Genomic DNA, 22,747 nt, shown 5'->3' with positions numbered 1-22,747 from the left:
AAAAGAAGAAAAATCATTATCTCTCAGTTTTCAACCATTATAGTTTTAAAATTAAACATTCTCCTGTGGATAAAACAAACACGTTTTATTTGCCCAGTCGTCCCGATTATTAAACAGTTTAAATTATGTCCCTATCACAATGTATGGCGACAGTATATTATTTTGAAATATAAGTGTTATTTTTCTGTTCTGTTTTTTTTTTTTTATTCTGGCCATAATTACAAGCCCCTATGTAATAAATTAAAATTAATTTCCCCCCATAAAATATAAATTAACAAAGCTGAGTCCCTAAGGCAACTTTTTTTTTTTTTTTAGCTGATTTTTTTTTTACAAGTGTTTTTTTTTTTGGGGGGGGGGGGAGGGTTGGAAGTGTAATTTTATTAAGATCTGTATGTACTTGAAAATGAATGTATTTTGTAGGTGTAATATACTTTTTGGCCACAAGATGGCGCTAGTGAACACTCATAGGAAATGTTCACTTTTTTTTTTTTTCCTTCACTTTATTTAATTGTTACATTTCCTGTTATTGTGAATGGACGTAGCCGCTGTTCGCGGTCACGTCCATTCACTCCAGGCACTGCGATTGGGTAGAGGACCGTTCGGTCCTCTTCCCCAATCACCCAGCACAGAAGCCCGACGGTAATGGCGGCGGTAGCGGCGCACACACGGCGGTAGCAGCGGCGGGAACGCGGGACGTATTAAAACGTCATGTTGCTGTTAATAGCGGTAAGCATGACGTTTTAATACGTTAGAATGTCAGTAAATGGTTAAGAAAAGCCCTCTTTTTTCAGAATAAGACTCTAAAGAAAAGCTCGGTGTCTCTCTTCATACTAAAGCAAAATACAAGGATCCATCAGTATATACTGTAGGCTCTCAAACAAGGTTCCCTTCACCACCTGTGCCCCATAGAAAGTGCACTCTAAAAATATTCCTCTGTCTGAAGCCAAGACCCCCCTAAATATTTTTAATTCTTGAGAAATCTCCCTCATTGCTCCAGATGTTATCCTTATAATATACACCCGATCAGACAAATGTAGGCTGTTCTGGAACAGTGTAAAATAAAAACTGTAGCTCACGATTTGCATGAAGTGCAAATCAAATGACCAATAACTCACAAACCTTTGCCAACCTCCACTGTGGTCTGACATGAATAAGATGAGGGTGACAATTCAATTAGAAATGAATTCAGTACAGGTTAGATATAACATCTCCAGTTGCTTGGATATCCCTGGAGATGCCTTATTAACTAATGGGTATTTGCTATATATTGCAGCAATGCTTCTTATTAAACTAAATCTGTGGACTAAGCAAATATACCATCAATGTAGATGACACAATATTATATGTATTGTCACGTGTAGAGCAACCATTGAGGTGGAGAGTAATCCAGAATTTCTTCTTTGCTCTAAAAGATTATTTACAGTATATAATATACTAACACAATTTTTTTTTTAGTAAAACAGCATACAAAGGGTTAAATCACAGGACTGACTTTTCCTCCTGCAGGGGCAGCTGCATCCAAACTGGTGATAACCTTTATCTTGTGTTTACATTCTTCACTTGATACAACATTCTCTGATTGTGCAGAAACTTCTGCTAATGAGTTCTGAACTGAAACACTGCTCAGAAATCATTACTGGGTGCATTTACAATAGAAATACAACAGTTATGAATAAAATGCGCCGGCAGCTTTTAAAGTAAATAAACTGGGAACTTATAATTTCTAAAAGAATAATAATACTTGTGTACAAAAGCAAATATGATAATTGTATGGGTTATAAAAACTAGGAAAACACATTTTTATTGAATATCTTGTCAGAGTTTAAAACTGCTTTAAGGTTCCGACAGAATGAAAGTATTCAAGACCAACTTGCTCTATATAAGGACTGTCTTAATAGCTGAACAATGGCTAGTCCAGTCTAGTTTAGACTTGTCCAAAACCTGTCAGATCTTTCAGCTACAACTACCTATTGTAAGTGACAGCAACATAGGAATAGTAAAAATAAAACAGAGGACACCAAGAGCCCAATAGTGCAATATTGTCTGGTAAGCTCAATATATAATGTAATGTCAAAGGTTCTTATACTCACAAAGGTGGGTTACCATCAGGCAACCACTTGACAGGCAGGTGGGGAGTATTAGTACCTGACCCCACTCAGGTATAAAAGTCGCTCTCTGTAGATAGGAAAATGGGGGTAAGAACCCCTCCACCAGGGGTGGACTTAATCGTGCTGTAATATGTATGAACAGAGGCACCAAGCAGAGTAAAACAATGTTCTAAATATGATAAAAAGAGGGAAGTCGAGGTGGACTTCCCTCCCTCTGGTAGTGGACATATACTCAAATGCAGAGTAAAAAATATACAATTTATTCACAGCTCCATAAAATCGCAACTGCCTGATGAAGCGGGACTGTTGACCACGAAATGTGTTGCGATTTTATGGAGCTGTGAATAAATTGTATATTTTTTACTCTGCATTTGAGTATATGTCCACTACCAGAGGGAGGTAAGTCCACCTCGACTTTCCTCTTTTTATCATTTTTAGAACATTGTTTTACTCTGCTTGGTGCCACTGTTCGTACATATTACAGCAACATAGAAAAAAGGCTAAGTCTAGTGCCTTTTACTAAAATGTATCTATTTGAAATCTTACAGTTCGCTATAGTGGTCCTATAAAGATGAACTTTACTGATTATAGCTTAAAGCGGTTTAAAACCCTGACATAATATTCAATAAAAACATGTTTTCTTCTTTTTATATGCCATACGGTTATCATATTTGCATTTGTGCATAAGTATTATTATTGATTTAGAATTAATAGGTTCCCAAAAGTACAGTTTTTTGCTTTGTGAGCTGACTTTGCATTTTATTATAAAACTATATAAAGATGAACTTTACTGATTATAGCTTAAAGCGGTTTAAAACCCTGACATAATATTCAATAAAAACATGTTTTCTTCTTTTTATATGCCATACTGTTATCATATTTGCATTTGTGCATAAGTATTATTATTGATTTAGAATTTAGAAATTATAGGTTCCCAAAAGTACAGTTTTTTGCTTTGTGAGCTGACTTTGCATTTTATTATAAAACTATATAAAGATGAACTTTACTGATTATAGCTTAAAGCGGTTTAAAACCCTGACATAATATTCAATAAAACATGTTTTCTTCTTTTTATATGCCATACGGTTATCATATTTGCATTTGTGCATAAGTATTATTATTGATTTAGAAATTATAAGTTCCCAAAAGTACAGTTTTTTGATTTGTGAGCTGACTTTGCATTTTATTATAAAACTGGTTTTATTCATTATGTATTGAAGGCAGACATGCTTTGACTCTCTGTCTGTGTCGAGCTGCTTCTCCACAGTCAGAGAATCGGTCACATTTCTCACTTGATACATTTAAGTAAACACAAGATAACATCATCTACAACTTTGGATGCGTCCACATTTCACTGCACTGAACTTTCCAGCCCTGTGTGTTACCCTTCGAAAGCTGGTCTAGTAAAAAAAAAATATGCTGTAAATAATGTTTTAGAGCAAACATGAAATGCTGGGTTATATTCCGCTTTAAAGGGAACTGAGAAGGATATGGATGTTTCCTTTTAAACAATATCAGTTGCTTGGCAGTCTAGCTGATCTCTTTGGCTGCAGTAGTGGCTGAATTACACCTGAAACAAGCATGAAGCTAATCCAGTATGACTACAGTCAGAGCACCTGATCTGCATGCTTGTTGAGGGGCTGTGGCTAAAAGTATTAGAGACACAGGATCCGCAGGACAGTCAGGCAACTGGTATTATTTGAAAGGAAAAATCCATATCCTTCTCAGTTTAGGTTCCCTTTAATGAATACAATTGCTAATTTTTAACAACATTACTTTATAAATTGTTTAATCAATATTTGCCCACTTTAAAATCTTTCCTCTCCCCGATTTACATGTTTTAATTTATCTCAGGTGGTGACAACTTTACTGCTGGCAAGGTGTATAACTGCAGATTGTTTGTTTACTGTGTGTTCTGAAGTCAGTAGAAACAACATCTGGCTCTGCATAACGAAACAGTCTATGCTAAACATCACTGGGAGGGTGTGTCTGCATATCAATGTGCAGCAATATATAGATATAGGAGTTGTTTCTGATGCTGAAGCCAGGATAATTAATCCTGAATAATTGACTAGATATGTCATTATTTGCATCTTAACATTTTTGCTCCTAATCATTATTTTTTCCCAATTGTTAGCTCCCCTTCTCTCTTTCTCTTTCAGCAATGATCTCTCGTACAGCTGTCTCGCTCTTACTCATCGCATTTGGTCTCTGCATTTTGGCAGAGAGGACTCAAGGAAGTTTCCTTCATTTTTTCTCGCACAGTGATGCTTGTAACATGCAGGTATTGCAGTCATCATTTGCTAATAAATGGCAGACATCAAGTTCCGCCTGTGTCATTGGAATTACATATTCAATACACTTTTTCTCCTAATTTTTTTCTAGGAGAAAAAGTGAATGGAACAATGGCGTATGGGCTTCAAGTGGAACTGAAAATGATATGTCTGCCTGTGTATGTCTGATCATTTCCATCTTTGAATCTGAACTGCATTGAATTTTGCAACCAAACGCTTTATATGCTCCAGCATCTGCCTGTGTATGTCTGATCATTTCCATCTTTTGTATTTGTTCACTTTTGCTTTCTTGATCTACCTCTGTAATAGTATTAGCACCTGAGTAACATTACAGACATTATTGTAATTGCTATTGAATTCTGGCTTTGTTTGTTCACACTTTACTTCCCCGTGGCTGGCCTGCAACTTCAATCAAAGCCTGTATCACATACAAATCTGTTTGAACTTGCAGGAGACCACTCCACCCCATTACTTAATTTGCATATTGTCTGCCAGCTGACCAGGCCTTCCTGATTACACATTGCTCTGGCTCTGTGTATATAAGGAGAGCACATTGTCGGTTCACAGACAATAGGGTTCGCTTTCTAAGGGCGAAAAAATGAATTTACCCGAATTCACCAGTAATTCACCCTTAAAGACAAAAAATGGGCAAGCACCATCAACTTATACCATAAAATATGGACAAATCAAAAATAATATATAATATATAATCAGGAGTGTGCAGAAAGGAACCAAACAACATATATGCATCAAGAAAGAACAAGAAGTTCCCTAAAAAACCGCACCACTCAACCAATGTATCCAAAAATACAAATCATCTTTATTGAGCACAAAAACCAATAAAAACACTTAAAACCATAAACAGAGGGGCACTCTGTAATAATATTCAAAATATTGCACAATAAACACATGCAACTTATTTATTCATCCATCCTCTGAGGCTGCACTTTTGCACTAATTGTTATGATACACTGTCATACTTAGTCTTACTTGGTAGTACTCTTGTCTCACTCATGTTCTTATGATCTTATCTTTTATGTATATGTATATATATATATATATATGTTACCTTGATCATATGATTATTTCACAAGGCAATGTGTTTACATGTGTTTATTGTGCAATATTTTGAATATTATTACAGAGTGCCCCTCTGTTTATGGTTTTAAGTGTTTTTATTGGTTTTTGTGCTCAATAAAGATGATTTGTATTTTTGGATACATTGGTTGAGTGGTGCGTTTTTTTAGGGAACTTCTTGTTCTTTCTTGATGCAGTAATTCACCCTTGTCATCTCCCGCCTAGACTACTGCAATTCTCTTTTGTCTGGGCTCCCCTCTAACCGTACTGGCCCACTTCAATCGGTAATGAATGTGGCAGCCAGACTGATACATTCTTCTCATCACAGCGCTTCTACGACTCCGCTCTGTAAAGCCCTAAACTGGCTCCCCATCAGCTTTAGGATCAATTTCAAAATCCTGTGCTTGGCCTACAAATCAGTGCACAAGACCTGCCCAACCTACATCTCTGATTTGGTCCACAGGCACATACCAGCCCGCCCCCTCCGATCCTCCAATGACCTGCGCCTAGTCGCACAATGCATATTTCAGTCCCATGCACAATTGCAGGACTTCACCAGTGCTGCCCCCACTCTCTGAAACTCACTCCCACTAGCCATCAGACTCGCCCCCACCTTTAATACCTTCAAACAAGCTCTCAAGACTCACCTTTTCATGCTCGCATACCCCCCTACACCAGCACCATAATACGTTCTGTTAGACACCCTCTCAACAGATGCACTTATTGTCTCCACCCCCACCCTTTAGATTGTAAGCCTCTGGCAGGGCCCTCCTCCCTATCGTTTCCAGCTTGATTATGCAATCTTACTGTCAATCACCCCTCTTGTGGACTAGAACAGTCTCTATTTTGACATATGACACTGTACTGTTATCAAATCATTTGCATGATCTTGTTTTGTTGTGAGTTTCTTGTATGTCCTACATTGTATGTTAACCCATTTATCTATTGTGCAGTGCTGCGTAATATGTTGGTGCTTTATAAATACAATAAATAATAATAATAATTACTTACCCTGCTTTGTAGCAGTTTAGTTTCCTTGCATTGTAAGCAGGTGCAAAATGCCTCTCATAATTTTACCAATATGTGGGGAATTATGCCCTTTACATAAATGCACACTATAAAGTTAACCTATTTTGGTTCCTGGACGTAGAAACTACGTCCAGGAACCATGCGCTCCTGCAGGCGATCGCGCGCGTGCACGCGCACTCCCGGCCGCGGATTCGGTAGCCACGGAATCAATGTATCGGGCTATGGTGCCCGATCACTGATTCCTCTCCCCCGCTGAAAAAGCGACAGCTTCTCTCGAAAGCTGTGCTTTTTCTGGCCGTTGCCTCCACCCTGCGTCACTCTAAGTGTGTGTTACGCTTAGAGTGACGTCATATAAACAAACTCATGGCCGCCATCTTGTGGCCAAAAAGTAAAACTACAGCTAAAAGTAAAAAAAATTAAAAACAAAACACAATTACATTATAAAACTATAGTTTACATCCCACCCTCCCAAAAATACCCAAATAAAATGTTTAATATTAAAAAAACAACAACATTACAATAAAAAAAAAACAACATGTAAATATTTACCTAAGGGTCTAAACTTTTTAAATATCAATGTAAAGATGAAATATTTCTATATTTTTTTTATTTTATACTTGTAAATAGTGATAGATGCAAAACGGAAAAAATGCACCTTTATTTCCAAATAAAATATTGTCGCCATACATTGTGATAGGTTTGTGATTGTGATTACATACATTGTGATTGTGATAGGGACATAATTTTAATGGTGTAATAACCGGGACATTTGGGCAAATACAATACGTGAGTTTTAATTATGGAGGCCTGTATTATTTTAAAACTATAATGGCTGAAAACTGAGAAATAATGATTTTTTCAGTTTTTTTCTTTTTCTTCTTGTTAAAATGCATTTACAGTAAAGTGGCTCTTAGCAAAATGTACCCCCCAAAGAAAGCCTAATTGGTGGCGGAAAAAATAAGATAAAGATCAGTTCATTGTGATAAGTAGTGATAAAGTTATAGGCTAATGAATGGGAGGTGAACATTTCTCAAGTGAAAACGACGGAACGCGAATGGGTTAAGTTTGGGTGAATGAAATGGCTGACTTTGCTAGCCTATCAGAGTTAGAGGTTAGAGATGCTTAGCTTCTCCAGTGTCCTCTACTGTTGTTCAAGCGTAGTAAAAAAAATCAAGGTGCTTCCAAGCTTGCATGTACTGCTGAGTTTTCCTGTTAGAAAATGCAGTATGTTCTGCATGATGAGTTTCCTAACTTCTTTGTTCCTTTACAATATGCACACTAAAGGTGGCTACACACCATACACTTTTTTTTTTAAATATCTGTTCAATTCAAGAATAGCAATCAATTTTCCTGACTGATTGTAACAATTCAAAAATCTGGCCAATGTACCACACGCCTATTTTTTTTCCAAATCATGAATAAAATAACTGAAAGCTCAGAAAAAATTGATTGGAACTATACATCAAGTAATTGACAATCCATCACACACCATACAATTCTTGATAAAGTTGGTCTGAAATTTCCAACATGCCCAATCTCCAAAAATTGAAAAAAAAAAAGAAAAAAAACCTTGAAATTTGATTGCATTTATTGATTGAAAAAGAAGAAAAACTCTCGATTTTTCGGGACAACTGATCGAAATTATCAAATTGTATGGTGTGTGTCCACCTTAAGGGTCCATTCACACTGAATCAGTTGCTGTCGGTTATAACTGAATGAACAACTGATTTGCAGGGAAATGTTCATGTTTCCCTTTCATATAGAAATGCTCTGTGAAGCACAAAACTCATGCAAAATTGCATTGAAGAGGATGCAGAGCATAAAATAGCAAGTGAAAATACATACAAACCTAAGCATTTTTATATCCAATTCTTCAAATTTGAAGTGTAAACATGACCTAGAAATGCAAACGGTGTAATTGTGTCCCAACCTTATCATACCACAGGAATCCCCATTCCTACCCCTAATGTAAAAATATAAAGAAAATGGTTCCATACGTTTACTCTCGCAGGCATTTCTCCATTTAACATATACAGTACCGTATTTGAAACTCTTTTTTATATCAGCTATAGGAATGTAAGTTTAGTTCCTGCAATGATCCTGCTAGGGGTACAATTTTAATTTTCTTTTTCATGGCTTTATTTGGCTGGCCAGCTCCATTCTGCATACCCTTGATAAGCTTACTATTGCTTGGTCTAAATGCATACAATTTTAGTTTGAATTAACTGTAATGTAAGGTTTTCATATGAGTAATTGAAAATGTAAAATGTCATTTTATAAACATGTAATCTTAAAAAGAAAAGTAGAGAAAAATTGGCAAAAATTCTGGTACCTTTGCTATAAAAATGTACAAAATTCATTAAGTAAAAAGTTCACTAATAGCTGGTTACACTTAAAGCCGATCTACAGGCACAGAGCTTAAAAAATACCATCTAATAGTTCAGCACTTAGTGTGGTTGATATGAAAAGAAGCTTCTGAAACTAAAATTTGATCATGCAATTTTGATCACGTGAGCAGAAGCCCTGAGAACAGGCAGTTAGCAGTAGGCTCTGTGAGTTTGGCTGCTACCTGGATTGCATCATCCAACTTTTTAGACAGCAGGGGAAATGCTCTGACTGAGGGCTCTTGCACACTACATGCAATTCCGGTACTGAATGCTGTGTTTTTCTGTGTTTTCTTCTTGTTTTGATAGCATCCAGTGAAAATCGGAATCGCAAATCGGATTTGCAGTGTGCAGGGGGCCTCAATCCCTCAGGAAAGGTTGCAGGTTATAGTGATAGCAGTTTGTAGTGCAGGAATTCATTGCCTTAGGTCCTAAGCAGAAAATGTGAAAGTGATTTTATTTTTTGTAAACTGAGTGCTTACACAGGTCTAGAAAAACACTTGAGCCCACAGTGGAGCTTTAAAAACAGACATTCTTTATTTCAATGAAAACATATAGCCAGTTTTGTTTTTGTTTTTTAAATAACTTATTGATGTTGCCATCACACAGGGTGAGATATGTGTGAACATGTTCTGGGATTGATCCAAGGATCATTGATCTCTATAGTAAATGGACCATCTTTACTGATGAACAGTTAACTGAGGAAATCTCATGATGCAAATGAACACAGACACAGCATAAGTGCTTTATGGACCATTTTTTCCGTCCATCAAGTAGGGGTATTTAGTTATAGTTCATTTTCCTCTGAGCTTAGTAAGCACTGAAGAGGCTAATGCATCATTTTCAACAGTATACATATTTAGATAACATTTTAATGATTGTTTTATGGTGAGGTCATGGAGTTTATTTTACCAGTAAAAGATAAAACTTGCAGAAATGCTTCGCAACCAATCACAAGTCAATTCTCTGATCTGACTGCAGTAAAAAGTAAATAATTGCTATGTATTTACGCACATCATTACTGCTCTCTCTGCTGCCTCATTTCATAACTCGCTATGTATTTTCAGAGACTTTAGCTGTGCTGAGTACATTATTTTTAACATCTAGCTTGGTTTTAGCTCATTACCATCATATCGTTACTCATCATATTTACAAAGCAGCAAACTCAGATTCCACAAGGAATTTGCAAGGATTTCTTCATTCAGATCAAATTCTTACATAGAATGTTTTAATAAATAAGCATAACTGAAATATTAGTTCTGCATAAGAAATTTCCAGGAAATTCCTTAAGAGTTTGTAGCAAGAATGGAATACACAGGTTTATGAATGGGTTTATAATTGTGCACCCTTTGTCTTAGCCTCCTAGAGGTAACCCTGAACCAGGCTCGGGAACAGAAATCTGCAGCTCAGAGCAGTAACCCCCGAGCCTAACTTGGGGTCACGCCTGCGGTGTCTGGATTGCTTATCCCCTGCGTCTCCAATGTTCCCTCCAGTTGCTCCAGTCCTCTCCCCGTAGGATCAGAGCATCTGTGACGTGATGATGTCATCCGCACAAGATTGACGGTAGTGTTAGAAGAATTAACAATAAAGTAAAAAAAATATGAACTATAAGAAAAAGAAAATATTTACAAATATAAATTAAAAAAATGAAGCATAAAATAAACAAAATACTGGAAATAATGAAATAAAAAAAGAAAATAGGACCAAATATAAATGTTAAAAAAGCAACACTTTAATTAAAAAAAATGAACAATATAAGTAAAAGAAAACAAAATTTCAATTTAAAAAAATTGCCACACTTTTAGAGAGTTACTTTTGGCAGTAATCATAGTGCCAAAGAAGTCCTGTACTCTTTTGCAGACAAAAGCTATTCCTAACTTCCCCTCACAAAGAGGATTCCACGCATAGCTTTGCTTGTATAGGAGAAGTAATTTACATAAGAAATTACTTTCTTTTACTGTTGAGACTTTCAATTGTGGGGTGTTGACAGCCGCGCCTGAAAGTTTGGCCTGGGTCTAACCTTTGGTAAAAAAAAACACTTCTATTTAGAAGGTTGCAGATACATACAGTATATAACCCTTAAGGGCCCGTTCAGATCACAAATGCGGATGGCCATGCGTGCGGAACGCGTGCGGACCGCAACGCGTACGAACGCATGGCCATCCGCGTTTGTGTGCGTTGCGTGGCTGATCCCATCACTGAAAAGTGAATGGGACAGCCACGCGTTTTAGCAAAATCTGCGTGCAGCATGCGTTTCCGGACCGCACAGGTCCGGAACGCATGCAGTGTGAACATCAGACATTGCACTCTATGCAATGTCTGATGTCGTGCGTATCGGCCACCTGCACGCGTTTCCAAAACGCGGCTGGAAACGCGTGCAGTGTGAACGGGCCCTTAATATCAGCAGTAGCTATGATCTCTTGTTCAGTGAGTCCTGTCTGCACTGAGAAGGCCTTAGATGACAATCCTAAAGCAACGCTAAGTATAATTTGTCTTCCTAAAACAGAAGGTATTTGCGATAATTCAAGGGATCAAATGTGGTTTGTTATGAGCAGTGGCGGCTCCAGGAAATTTTTTTAGGGGGTGCTATGCAGGTGCTGGACCAATTTCCGGGGGAGCTGACGACCTGCGGCGCGCAAAGCGCGCCACGCCAAAAAATGGGTGTGGCTACAACCTGCGGCGAAAAAATGGGCGTGGTCATGACCGGATGAGGGCGGGGCTAACTGTAATTTAAAGTGAACCCAGGGTGAGAGTGATATGGTGGCTGCCATATTTATTTCCTTTTAAACAATACTAGTTGCCTGGCAGCCCTGCTGATCTATTTGGCTGTAGCAGTGAACTGAATTACACCAGAAACAAGCCATGCAGCTAATCTTGTCAGTTCTGACAATATTGTCAGAAACCCCTGACCTGCTGCATGCTTGTTCAGGGTCTATGGTTGAAAGAATAAGAGGCAGAGGACCAGCACGGCAGCCAGGCAACTGGTATTGCTTAAAGGGAGATAAATATGGCAGCCTCAATATTATTCTCACCTCGGGTTCCCTTTAAAACTGCAACGCAAAGACAGAGGGCCCAAGTTTTGGTGACCCTTTTCCCAGAAAATTCACATAATTGTGCAGGTTTTCTCAAGAAAATACACGTAATGTGAGCAGATTTTAACAAAAAACACGTCCAATGACCCCAATATGCACAATCGTTATCAGATATGACCCCAATATGCACAATCGGTAGCAGATATGGCCCCAATATGCACAATCGGTAGCAGATATGGCCCCAATATGCACAATCGGTAGCAGATATGGTCCCAATATGCACAATCGGTAGCAGATATGGTCCCAATATGCACAATCGGTAGCAGATATGGTCCCAATATGCACAATCGGTAGCAGATATGGTCCCAATATGCACAATCGGTAGCAGATATGGTCCCAATATGCACAATCGGTAGCAGATATGGTCCCAATATGCACAATCGGTAGCAGATATGGTCCCAATATGCACAATCGGTAGCAGATATGGTCCCAATATGCACAATCGGTAGCAGATATGGTCCCAATATGCACAATCGGTGGCAGATATGGTCCCAATATGCACAATCGGTGGCAGATATGGTCCCAATATGCACAATCGGTGGCAGATATGGTCCCAATATGCACAATCGGTGGCAGATATGGTCCCAATATGCACAATCGGTGGCAGACATGACCCCAATATGCACAATCGGTAGCAGATATGACCCCAATATGCACAATCGGTAGCAGATATGACCCCAATATGCACAATCGGTAGCAGAAATGACCCCAATATGCACAATCGGTAGCAGAAATGACCCCAATATGCACAATCGGTAGCAGAAATGACCCCAATATGCACAATCGGTAGCAGAAATGACCCCAATATGCACAATCGGTAGCAGAAATGACCCCAATATGCACAATCCGTAGCAGATATGACCCCAATATGCACAATCCGTAGCAGATATGACCCCAATATGCACAATCCGTAGCAGATATGACCCCAATATGCACAATCCGTAGCAGATATGACCCCAATATGCACAATCAGCATCACCTGAAAAAGAAAAGAAAAACCCATTTACTCACCTACAGCCAGAAGACCTTCTTTCCCGACCTCCTGTCCCGAGTCCCGACCTTATTGTGGCGCGCAGCGCCCGCGCGCCCACGATCCTCTTCCTTCCCGACGTCACAACGAGACTTCCTGCCTGCATGCAGAGAGCAGGAATACGGGAAAATGGCCGCCCGAAGCCATGCACTGCAGACTCGAAGTCTGCAAAACAGGGCTCCGGGCGGCCATCTTACCGTAGCCCTGCCTGCTGCTCCGTGCTGCCGCTGTGTGAACTGACTTGGCGTCTTTTAGACGCCTGAAGTCAGTTCACTCCAGGGGGTGCTTTGGGGGTGCTTGGACAATTCTAGGGGGTGCTCGAGCACCCCCTTGCACCCCCCTGGCGCCGCCCCTGCTTATGAGACATCACTCCTGAATATGCAGCTCATCTCTGTATGCCCTTGAAGCCACAGAGAGCAGATTTTACACATCAGGAAGGTGAAATGACACTGTGCACTAGTAAAGTATTGTTATTTGGTTATGTAGATCATGGCGGTCATGGTATCAAATGGAGAATAATAGAGTTTATGTTTGCTTTATAGCCTAACTGTAGACAATTTTTTTTGTTTAGCATCAGCTAGAGTGAGGGAATACAGTAGTTTCTTCTTTTTGATGAGTTCCTACTTCTGTCTGTTTCACCACTGGGTAGAAATCACCTACCAACATCTTTAACGTGTTACAAGCATAAGCTCATAGTATCACTGGAAAAGAAAGAGAGGGACAGCAAAAAAACCTATACAAATCTACATTTCCATACTGTTTCTAATCTTTGTTGAAGAAACTTACCAAATGTCCAAGTTGCACAGCAAGTATGAATACTTCAGTTTAAAGAAGACAAAGATGGCCCCCCAAAAAAGAGAAACTAAAAAGTGTTCAAAACCCATTTCATTTTATCTAAAGTTAAATTCAAAATTTTGGTTAGCGTTACAACATTAATCAAAGTAACTTAAGTTTCTTATTCTTGTGTTTCCTATTTAAGAAGGGAGGCCTGTGCAAAAAGTACTTGCAGCAGAGATCAGAGGGAGGAAATCTACGAGACGCAGGAGGTTTGGAAGAAGAAGATGTTATAAAGGTAGGAAATCCTCTTGTGTTTTTCCTATAAAATGCTTACATACTGTAATACTAGAACACATAGCTTTCAATATTAAGAGAACGCTATTTTGCTTTTTTTTTGTAATGGAGCTTAACCACTTCCCGACCGCCTAACGCACAGAGGCGGCCGGGAAGTGGAGCCCTGAAGGACCGGCTCACCCACAGAGGCGGCGGTCCTTCTAAGGGCATGGGCGGAGCGATCGCGTCATCCGTGACGCGATCCTCCGCCGGCGCCTGTCACCGATCGCTCGCCGCAACATCCCGCCGGCTATACGGAAGCGCCGGCGGGATGTTAACCCCGCGATCGCCGCATACAAAGTGTATAATACACTTTGTAATGTTTACAAAGTGTATTATACAGGCTGCCTCCTGCCCTGGTGATCCCAGTGTCCGAGGGACCACCAGGGCAGGCTGCAGCCACCCTAGTCTGCACCCAAGCACACTGATTTCTCCCCCCCCTGCCCCAGATCGCCCACAGCACCCATCAGACCCCCCCCCCTGCCCACCCCCCAGACCCCTGTTTGCACCCAATCACCCCCCTAATCACCCATCAATCACTCCCTGTCACTATCTGTCAACGCTATTTTTTTTTTTATCCCCCCCCCTGCTCCCTGCCCCCTCCTGATCACCCCCCACCCCTTAGATTCTCCCCAGACCCCCCCCCCCCCAGACCACCCCCCCTGTTTACTGTATGCATCTATCCCCCTGATCACCTGTCAATCACCTGTCAATCACCCGTCAATCACCCGTCAATCACCCCCTGTCACTGCCACCCATCAATCAGCCCCTAACCTGCCCCTTGCGGGCAATCTGATCACCCCCCCACACCAATAGATCGCCCACAGATCCGACATCAGATCACCTCCCAAATCCATTGTTTACATCTATTCTCTCCTCTAAACACCCACTAATTACCCATCAATCACCCATCAATCACCCCCTATCACCACCTGTCACTTTTACCTATCAGATCAGACCCTAATCTGCCCCTTGCGGGCACCCAATCACCCGCCCACACGCTCAGATTGCCCTCTGACCCCCCCTTATCAATTCACCAGTGCATTAATTACATCTGTTCTTCCCTGTAATAACCCACTGATCACCTGTCAATCACCCGCCAATCACCTATCACCCATCAGTCACCCCCTGTCACTGCCACCCATCAATCAGCCCCTAACCTGCCCCTTGTGGGCAATCTGATCACCCACCCACACCATTAGATCGCCCGCAAACCTGCCGTCAGATTACCTCCCAAATGTATCGTTTACATCTGTTATCTTCTCTAAACACCCACTAATTACCCATCAATCACCCATCAATCACCCCCTATCACCACCTGTCACTGTTACCTATCAGATCAGACCCTAATCTGCCCCTTGCGGGCACCCAATCACCCGCCCACACGCTCAGATTGCCCTCAGACCCCCCCCCCCCCCTTATCAATTCGCCAGTGCATTAATTACATCTGTCCTTCCCTGTAATAACCCACTGATCACCTGTCAATCACCTGCCAATCACCTATCACCCATCAATCACCCCCTGTCACTGCCACCCAACAATCAGCCCCTAACCTGCCCCTTGCGGGCAATCTGATCACCCACCCACACCAATAGATCGCCCGCAGATCCGACATCAGATCACCACCCAAGCGCAGCGTTTACATCTATTCTCTCCTCTAAACACCCACTAATTACCCATCAATCACCCATCAATCACTCCCTATCACCACCTGTCACTGTTACCTATCAGATCAGACCCTAATCTGCCCCTTGCGGGCACCCAATCACCCGCCTACACGCTCAGATTGCCCTCAGACCCCCCTTTATCAATTCGCCAGTGCAATATTTACATCTGTCCTTCCCTGTAATAACCCACTGATCACCTGTCAATCACCTGCCAATCACCTATCACCCATCAATCACCCCCTGTCACTGCCACCCAACAATCAGCCCCTAACCTGCCCCTTGCGGGCAAACTGATCACCCACCCACACCAATAGATCGCCCGCAGATCCGACATCAGATCACCACCCAAGCGCAGTGTTTCCATCTATTCTCTCCTCTAAACACCCACTAATTACCCATCAATCACCCATCAATCACCCCCTATCACCACCTGTCACTGTTACCCATCAGATCAGACCCTAATCTGCCCCTTGCGGGCACCCAATCGCCCGCCTACACGCTCAGATTGCCATCAGACCCCCCCTTATCAATTCGCCAGTGCAATATTTACATCTGTTCTCCCCTGTAATAACCCACTGATTACCTGTCAATCACCTATCAATCACCCATCAATCACCCCCTGTCACTGCCACCCATCAATCACCCCCTGTCACTGCCACCCATCAATCACCCGCTGTCACTGCCACCCATCAATCAGCCCCTAACCTGCCCCTTGCGGGCAAACTGATCACCCACCCACACCAATAGATCGCCCGCAGATCCGACATCAGATCACCACCCAAGCGCAGTGTTTCCATCTATTCTCTACCCTAAACACCCACTAATTACCCATCAATCACCCCCTGTCACTGCTACCTATCAGATTAGACCCCTATCTGCCCCTAGGGCACTCAATCACCCGCCCACACCCTCAGAATGCCCTCAGACCCCAGCCCTGATCACCTCACCAGTGCATTGCTTACATCTATTCCCCCCTCTAATCACACCTTGAGACACCCATCAATCAACTCCTGTCACCCCCTAGCACACCTACCCATCAGATCAGGCCCCAATTTGCCCCGTGTGGGCTCCTGATCACTCGGCCAAACCCTCAGACCCCCTTCCGATCACCTCCCCAGTGCATTGATTGCATCTATTTTCCCCTCTAACCACCCCCTGAGACACCCATCAATCACCTCCTGTCACCCTGCTAGCACTCCTATCCATCAGATCAGGCCCAATACAACCTGTCATCTAAAAGGCCACCCTGCTTATGACCGGTTCCACAAAATTCGCCCCCTCATAGACCACCTGTCATCAAAATTTGCAGATGCTTATACCCCTGAACAGTCATTTTGAGACATTTGGTTTCCAGACTACTCACGGTTTTGAGCCTGTAAAATGCCAGGGCGGTATAGGAACCCCACAAGTGACCCCATTTTAGAAAAAAAGACACCCCAAGGTATTCTGTTAGGTGTATGACGAGTTCATAGAAGATTTTATTTTTTGTCAAAAGTTAGCGGAAATTAATTTTTATTGGTTTTTTTTCACAAAGTGTCATTTTTCACTAACTTGTGACAAAAAATAAAATCTTCTATGAACTCGCCATACACCTAACGGAATACCTTGGGGTGTCTTCTTTCTAAAATGGGGTCACTTGTGGGGTTCCTATACTGCCCTGGCATTTTAGGGGCCCTAAACCGCGAGGAGTAGTCTAGAAAACAAATGCTTCAAAATGACCTGTGAATAGGACGTTGGGCCCCTTAGCGCACCTAGGCTGCAAAAAAGTGTCACACATGTGGTACCGCCGTACTCAGGAAAAGTAGTATAATGTGTTTTGGGGTGTATTTTTACACATACCCATGCTGGGTGGGAGAAATTTCTATGTAAAAGGACAATTGTGTGTAAAAAAATCAAACAATTGTCATTTACAGAGATATTTCTCCCACTTAGCATGGGTATGTGTAAAAATACACCCCAAAACGCATTATACTACTTCTCCTGAGTACAGCGGTACCACATGTGTGGCACTTTTTTACACCCTAAGTACGCTAAGGGGCCCAAAGTCCAATGAGTACCTTTAGGATTTCACAGGTCATTTTGCGACATTTGCTTTCAAGACGACTCCTCACGGTTTAGGGCCCCTAAAATGCCAGGGCAGTATAGGAACCCCACAAATGACCCCATTCTAGAAAGAAGACACCCAAAGGTATTCCGTACGGAGTATGGTGAGTTCATAGAAGATTTTATTTTTTGTCACAAGTTAGCGGAAAATGACACTTTGTGAAAAAAAACTATTAAAATCAATTTCCGCTAACTTGTGACAAAAAAATAAAAACTTCTATGAACTCACCATACTCCTAACAGAATACCTTGGGGTGTCTTCTTTCTAAAATGGGGTCATTAGTGGGGTTCCTATACTGCCCTGGCATTTTAGGGGCCCTAAACCGTGAGGAGTAGTCTTGAAACAAAAATGACCTGTGAAATCCTAAAGGTACTCATTGGACTTTGGGCCCCTTAGTGCAGTTAGGGTGCAAAAAAGTGCCACACATGTGGTATCGCCGTACTCGGGAGAAGTAGTACAATGTGTTTTGGGGTGTATTTTTACACATACCCATGCTGGGTGGGAGAAATACCTCTGTAAATGACAATCTTTTGATTTTTTTACACACAATTGTCCATTTACAGAGGTATTTCTCCCACCCAGCATGGGTATGTGTAAAAATACACCCCAAAACACATTGTACTACTTCTCCCGAGTATGGCGATACCACATGTGTGGCACTTTTTTGCACCCTAACTGCGCTAAAGGGCCCAAAGTCCAATGAGTACCTTTAGGATTTCACAGGTCATTTTGAGAAATTTCGTTTCAAGACTACTTGACTAAAAGTTAGCGGAAATTGATTTTAATTGTGTTTTTTCACAAAGTGTCATTTTCCGCTAACTTTTGACAAAAAATAAAATCTTCTATGAACTCACCATACTCCTAACGGAATACCTTGGGGTGTCTTCTTTCTAAAATGGGGTCATTTGTGGGGTTCCTATACTGCCCTGGCATTTTAGGGGCCCTAAACCGTGAGGAGTAGTCTTGAAACGAAAATTCTCAAAATGACCTGTGAAATCCTAAAGGTACTCATTGGACTTTAGGCCCTTTAGCGCAGTTAGGGTGCAAAAAAGTGCCACACATGTGGTATCGCCGTACTCAGGAGAAGTAGTATAATGTGTTTTGTGGTGTATTTTTACACATACCCATGCTGAGTGGGAGAAATATCTCTGTAAATGGACAATTGTGTGTAAAAAAAATTAACAAATTGTCATTTACAGAGATATTTCTCCCACCCAGCATGGGTATGTGTAAAAATACACCCCAAAACACATTATACTACTTCTCCTGAGTACGGCAATACCACATGTGTGGCACTTTTTTGCAGCCTAACTGCGCTAAGGGGTCCAAAGTCCAATGAGCACCTTTAGGCTTTACAGGGGTGCTTACAATTTAGCACCCCCCAAAATGTCAGGACAGTAAACACACCCCACAAATGATCCCATTTTGCAAAGTAGACCCTTCAAGGTATTCAGAGAGGGGCATGGTGAGTCCGTGGCAGATTTCATTTTTTTTTGTCGCAAGTTAGAAGAAATGGAAACTTTTTTTTTTTTTTCTCACAAAGTGTCATTTTCCGCTTACTTGTGACAAAAAATAATATCTTCTATGAACTCACTATGCCTCTCAGTGAATACTTTGGGATGTCTTCTTTCCAAAATGGGGTCATTTGGGGGGTATTTATACTATCCTGGAATTCTAGCCCCTCATGAAACATGACAGGGGGTCAGAAAAGTCAGAGATGCTTGAAAATGGGAAAATTCACTTTTTGCACCATAGTTTGTAAACGCTATAACTTTTACCCAAACCAATAAATATACACTGAATGGGTTTTTTTTAATCAAAAACATGTTTGTCCACATTTTTCGCGCTGCATGTATACAGAAATTTTACTTTATTTGAAAAATGTCAGCACAGAAAGTTAAAAAAATCATTTTTTTGCCAAAATTCATGTCTTTTTTGATGAATATAATAAAAAGTAAAAATCGCAGGAGCAATCAAATAGCACCAAAAGAAAGCTTTATTAGTGACAAGAAAAGGAGCCAAAATTCATTTAGGTGGTAGGTTGTATGAGCGAGCAATAAACCGTGAAAGCTGCAGTGGTCTGAATGGAAAAAAAGTGGCCGGTCCTTAAGGGGTAGAAAGCCCTAGGTCCTCAAGTGGTTAATCTTTGAGGGCAGAGTCTCTGACTTTTTTTGACATACTGTTTGACACCCCTATCCCAGTGATCTGCAAACTTTGCTCTTCAGCTGTTAAGGAACTACGAGTCCCACAATGCATTGCAGGAGTCTGACAGCCACAGTCATAATTCATAAAGGCAAATGCATTGTGGGACTTGTAGTCCCTTAACAGCTGGAGAGACAAGTTTGCAGATCACTGCCCTGCCCTATCCTATATTTATTGGACTCCCAACTGCTGGAGGTCTATTTTCTTGAAATCCAAAAATGTGAAATTCAACCCAGCAGTAGAAAGCTTTCACCCAATGATCTGGGGCCCACAGACATTGATTGTGGGATCCAAGTGCATCCATCATACTGCCTAGGCATTGCTGCTTTGAGATTTCATTAAACAATTTCACGGCCCACTGCACAGGGCAAAGTGTCAGATAGCATTTGGTAGGACATACTTACTGCAGAGTGACAAGGTGCAGAGGTCACAATACCAGTCACTCATGTGTTACCTGTTGTTTCACAGTATTTTGATTTTCAAAACGATCTAAAAGCTCTGTAGACAAGAAGAATTATATGTGTGGCTTTGAAAAGTAATGTATATAGCTTTACTGCGCTAGAGGTAAATAACTACCAAGTTTGTGGTTTTAGCTAGTTTAATATAAAACTTGTATGCTACATATATCAGTTGGGAAATCCGATAAAAATATATTTTTTTTAGCGTTCATTTATGATGTGTTGATGAAGGCAAACTAGACATGATATGTTCCCTAGCCCAAAGATGCCTCACCATGTATTAGGGAGCCTTTTATCAAACTGTACATTATTGATCAGTCCAAGATGACTCCTGCCACATTATCAAGAATGAATCCAAATACTTCCTTTGAATGCCCCAAATGTAAATGCCTAACCCCATCATATTACCACTTAATTTGGGAGTGGCCCCCAGTTGCTAGCTTCTCGAAGCAGGTTGTAAATTTCCTGCATGTTAAAATGGGGTGTCCTGCAACATTTCCCCTACATTGTGTATTCTCTACTTAATCACAGATTAATCAATGCATAACAATATAAATATTTTTTTCACCCAAACTCTGTTTCAGGCTAGGCAAGAGGTTGCACATAATGGCTTTCTAGTGGACTACCTAGGTACCAAAGCTGGGTTAGTAGAGTTGATCAAGCTCTTCCCTTCAAAAAATGGGTTATCCTCATAGCAAACACCTCCCCAGGTATCACTTAATATGGGATAGAAGGCTTGAACAATAGGTGCCCAGTGTTGTGTTATTTACATGGTTTCCATGCTAATTAGTCATTGATGTTCAGTTAGAATACCTATTTTGACAACTGTGGATAACTCTATATGTATGTAACTAGGCTTTTCTTATCTGCAGCTAGAATTTGGAGATATGTGTCAGGTTGATACAATTTCATGATATTACTTCTTCTTTTCCTTGCTGCATTTATATAGGTCTCTTTTGTGAGATTCATGACTGCTATATAATTAATATTGTGTTGCAGTATGCTATTGACATCTGGAAATGTGGTATTTCGATAAGTATGTTTCTATATGCTCCATTGCTTATTAAAAATGTTCTTTTATATTTTTTATTAGCTAAAGGCCCCTGTTGAGATTGAACTTAAGCTGGACTCACAGCAGATCGAGAGCTACAGAAATATTGTTGAAGAAATGTTTGGGGATGAAGCTCAAAAGTCTAATTAATGTAGCAAAAAATACTCCATATATTTTGTTTTGGCTATCTGTGAGTTTTTTTAAATCAAACTTTAGCAATAATAAAAGCATTGTCATTTTAGAGAAGAAAATGAATAAAATATAAAACATGAACTCATGTATTTTCTTGAATGCCAAACCAATTATAAAACATTCTTTTTACAATTCCGTATAATCTAATTAGCTTATTGAGGATGTAGCAACTCAAAATGTATTAAACTACTTAGCAAAGAACATAAGCAAGACTGATCTACAATTGCCGTACAATGTAAAGGTGCAGGACCAAGTTCTTCCAACATTTTGTAAAATCTTTTTACAATCTACCAACCAACAACCAACAGTAGATCACACTTTTCTCTTTGTGTAAAATGGATGAGGGTTTCACCCTGTGTGCTCTACAGCCAACCATTAGTCACATTGGGCCAGATACTCTATATTACAATAAAGTGCAGAATTGTTAAACTTTCATACTGCATGGAAGTGATAACAGTGCCCATTCATTGGACAATCAAAATTGGCCAATTTTACCACTGCTGTGTAATATAATAGCTTATAGTATTCAAAATCTGATGGCCCTCATACTACATGGAGGTGGTAAAATTGGTAGTCATTGGCCAATCAAAATTAAATGGCTTTACCACAAACATTACCAGAGATGTTGATAGGTCGGCAGATTCTTCACAGCCTATCATTCTTGGGGAAATATTTCCCCATCTATGGGCATTTTTACTAAACAGTCATTACCAATTTCCTCTTATGTCCACCAATAAAAATCCTATGCCCATTCAGTTCTGTTAATCTATAAATAGTGCTTATTCCACAAAGACCAGTTCCATAAATAGGCAACTATTTGAGATTAACCCACTGCAAAATTTTAACTGGCAGCCAGTAATGTATATAACCCATTTCCTGCTGGCTGAGGTTGAAGAAACATCTTAGCAGGTATTACTTGTATTATTGGTATAGAACATTCAACAACAAA

At 40.5% G+C, this 22,747-nt stretch overlaps 1 protein-coding gene across 3 annotated transcripts in view; it reads left to right on the top strand.

The window, feature by feature from the left end:
- The window catches only part of LOC137544436 (promotilin-like), a 51,146-nt gene extending 29,271 nt beyond the window's left edge, over positions 1-21,875 (top strand). The window contains exons 3-6 of one of the 3 annotated variants that reach the window (XM_068265513.1): positions 4,271-4,392; positions 4,494-4,560; positions 13,997-14,086; positions 21,649-21,875. In XM_068265513.1, coding sequence (XP_068121614.1) covers positions 4,376-4,392; positions 4,494-4,560; positions 13,997-14,086; positions 21,649-21,756 — 282 coding nt within the window. In that variant the 5' untranslated portion in view covers positions 4,271-4,375 and the 3' untranslated portion in view covers positions 21,757-21,875. Of the gene's footprint in view, positions 1-4,270; positions 4,393-4,493; positions 4,561-13,993; positions 14,087-21,648 lie in introns of all 3 variants that reach the window. The other 2 variants (XM_068265512.1, XR_011025861.1) reach the window with 2 other exon arrangements.
- The last annotated feature ends 872 nt before the right edge of the window (positions 21,876-22,747 follow it).

This window comes from Hyperolius riggenbachi, chromosome 2 (assembly GCF_040937935.1).
Source record: "Hyperolius riggenbachi isolate aHypRig1 chromosome 2, aHypRig1.pri, whole genome shotgun sequence".
NCBI lineage: Eukaryota > Metazoa > Chordata > Amphibia > Anura > Hyperoliidae > Hyperolius > Hyperolius riggenbachi.
This window is presented reverse-complemented; position numbering and strand designations above follow the sequence as displayed.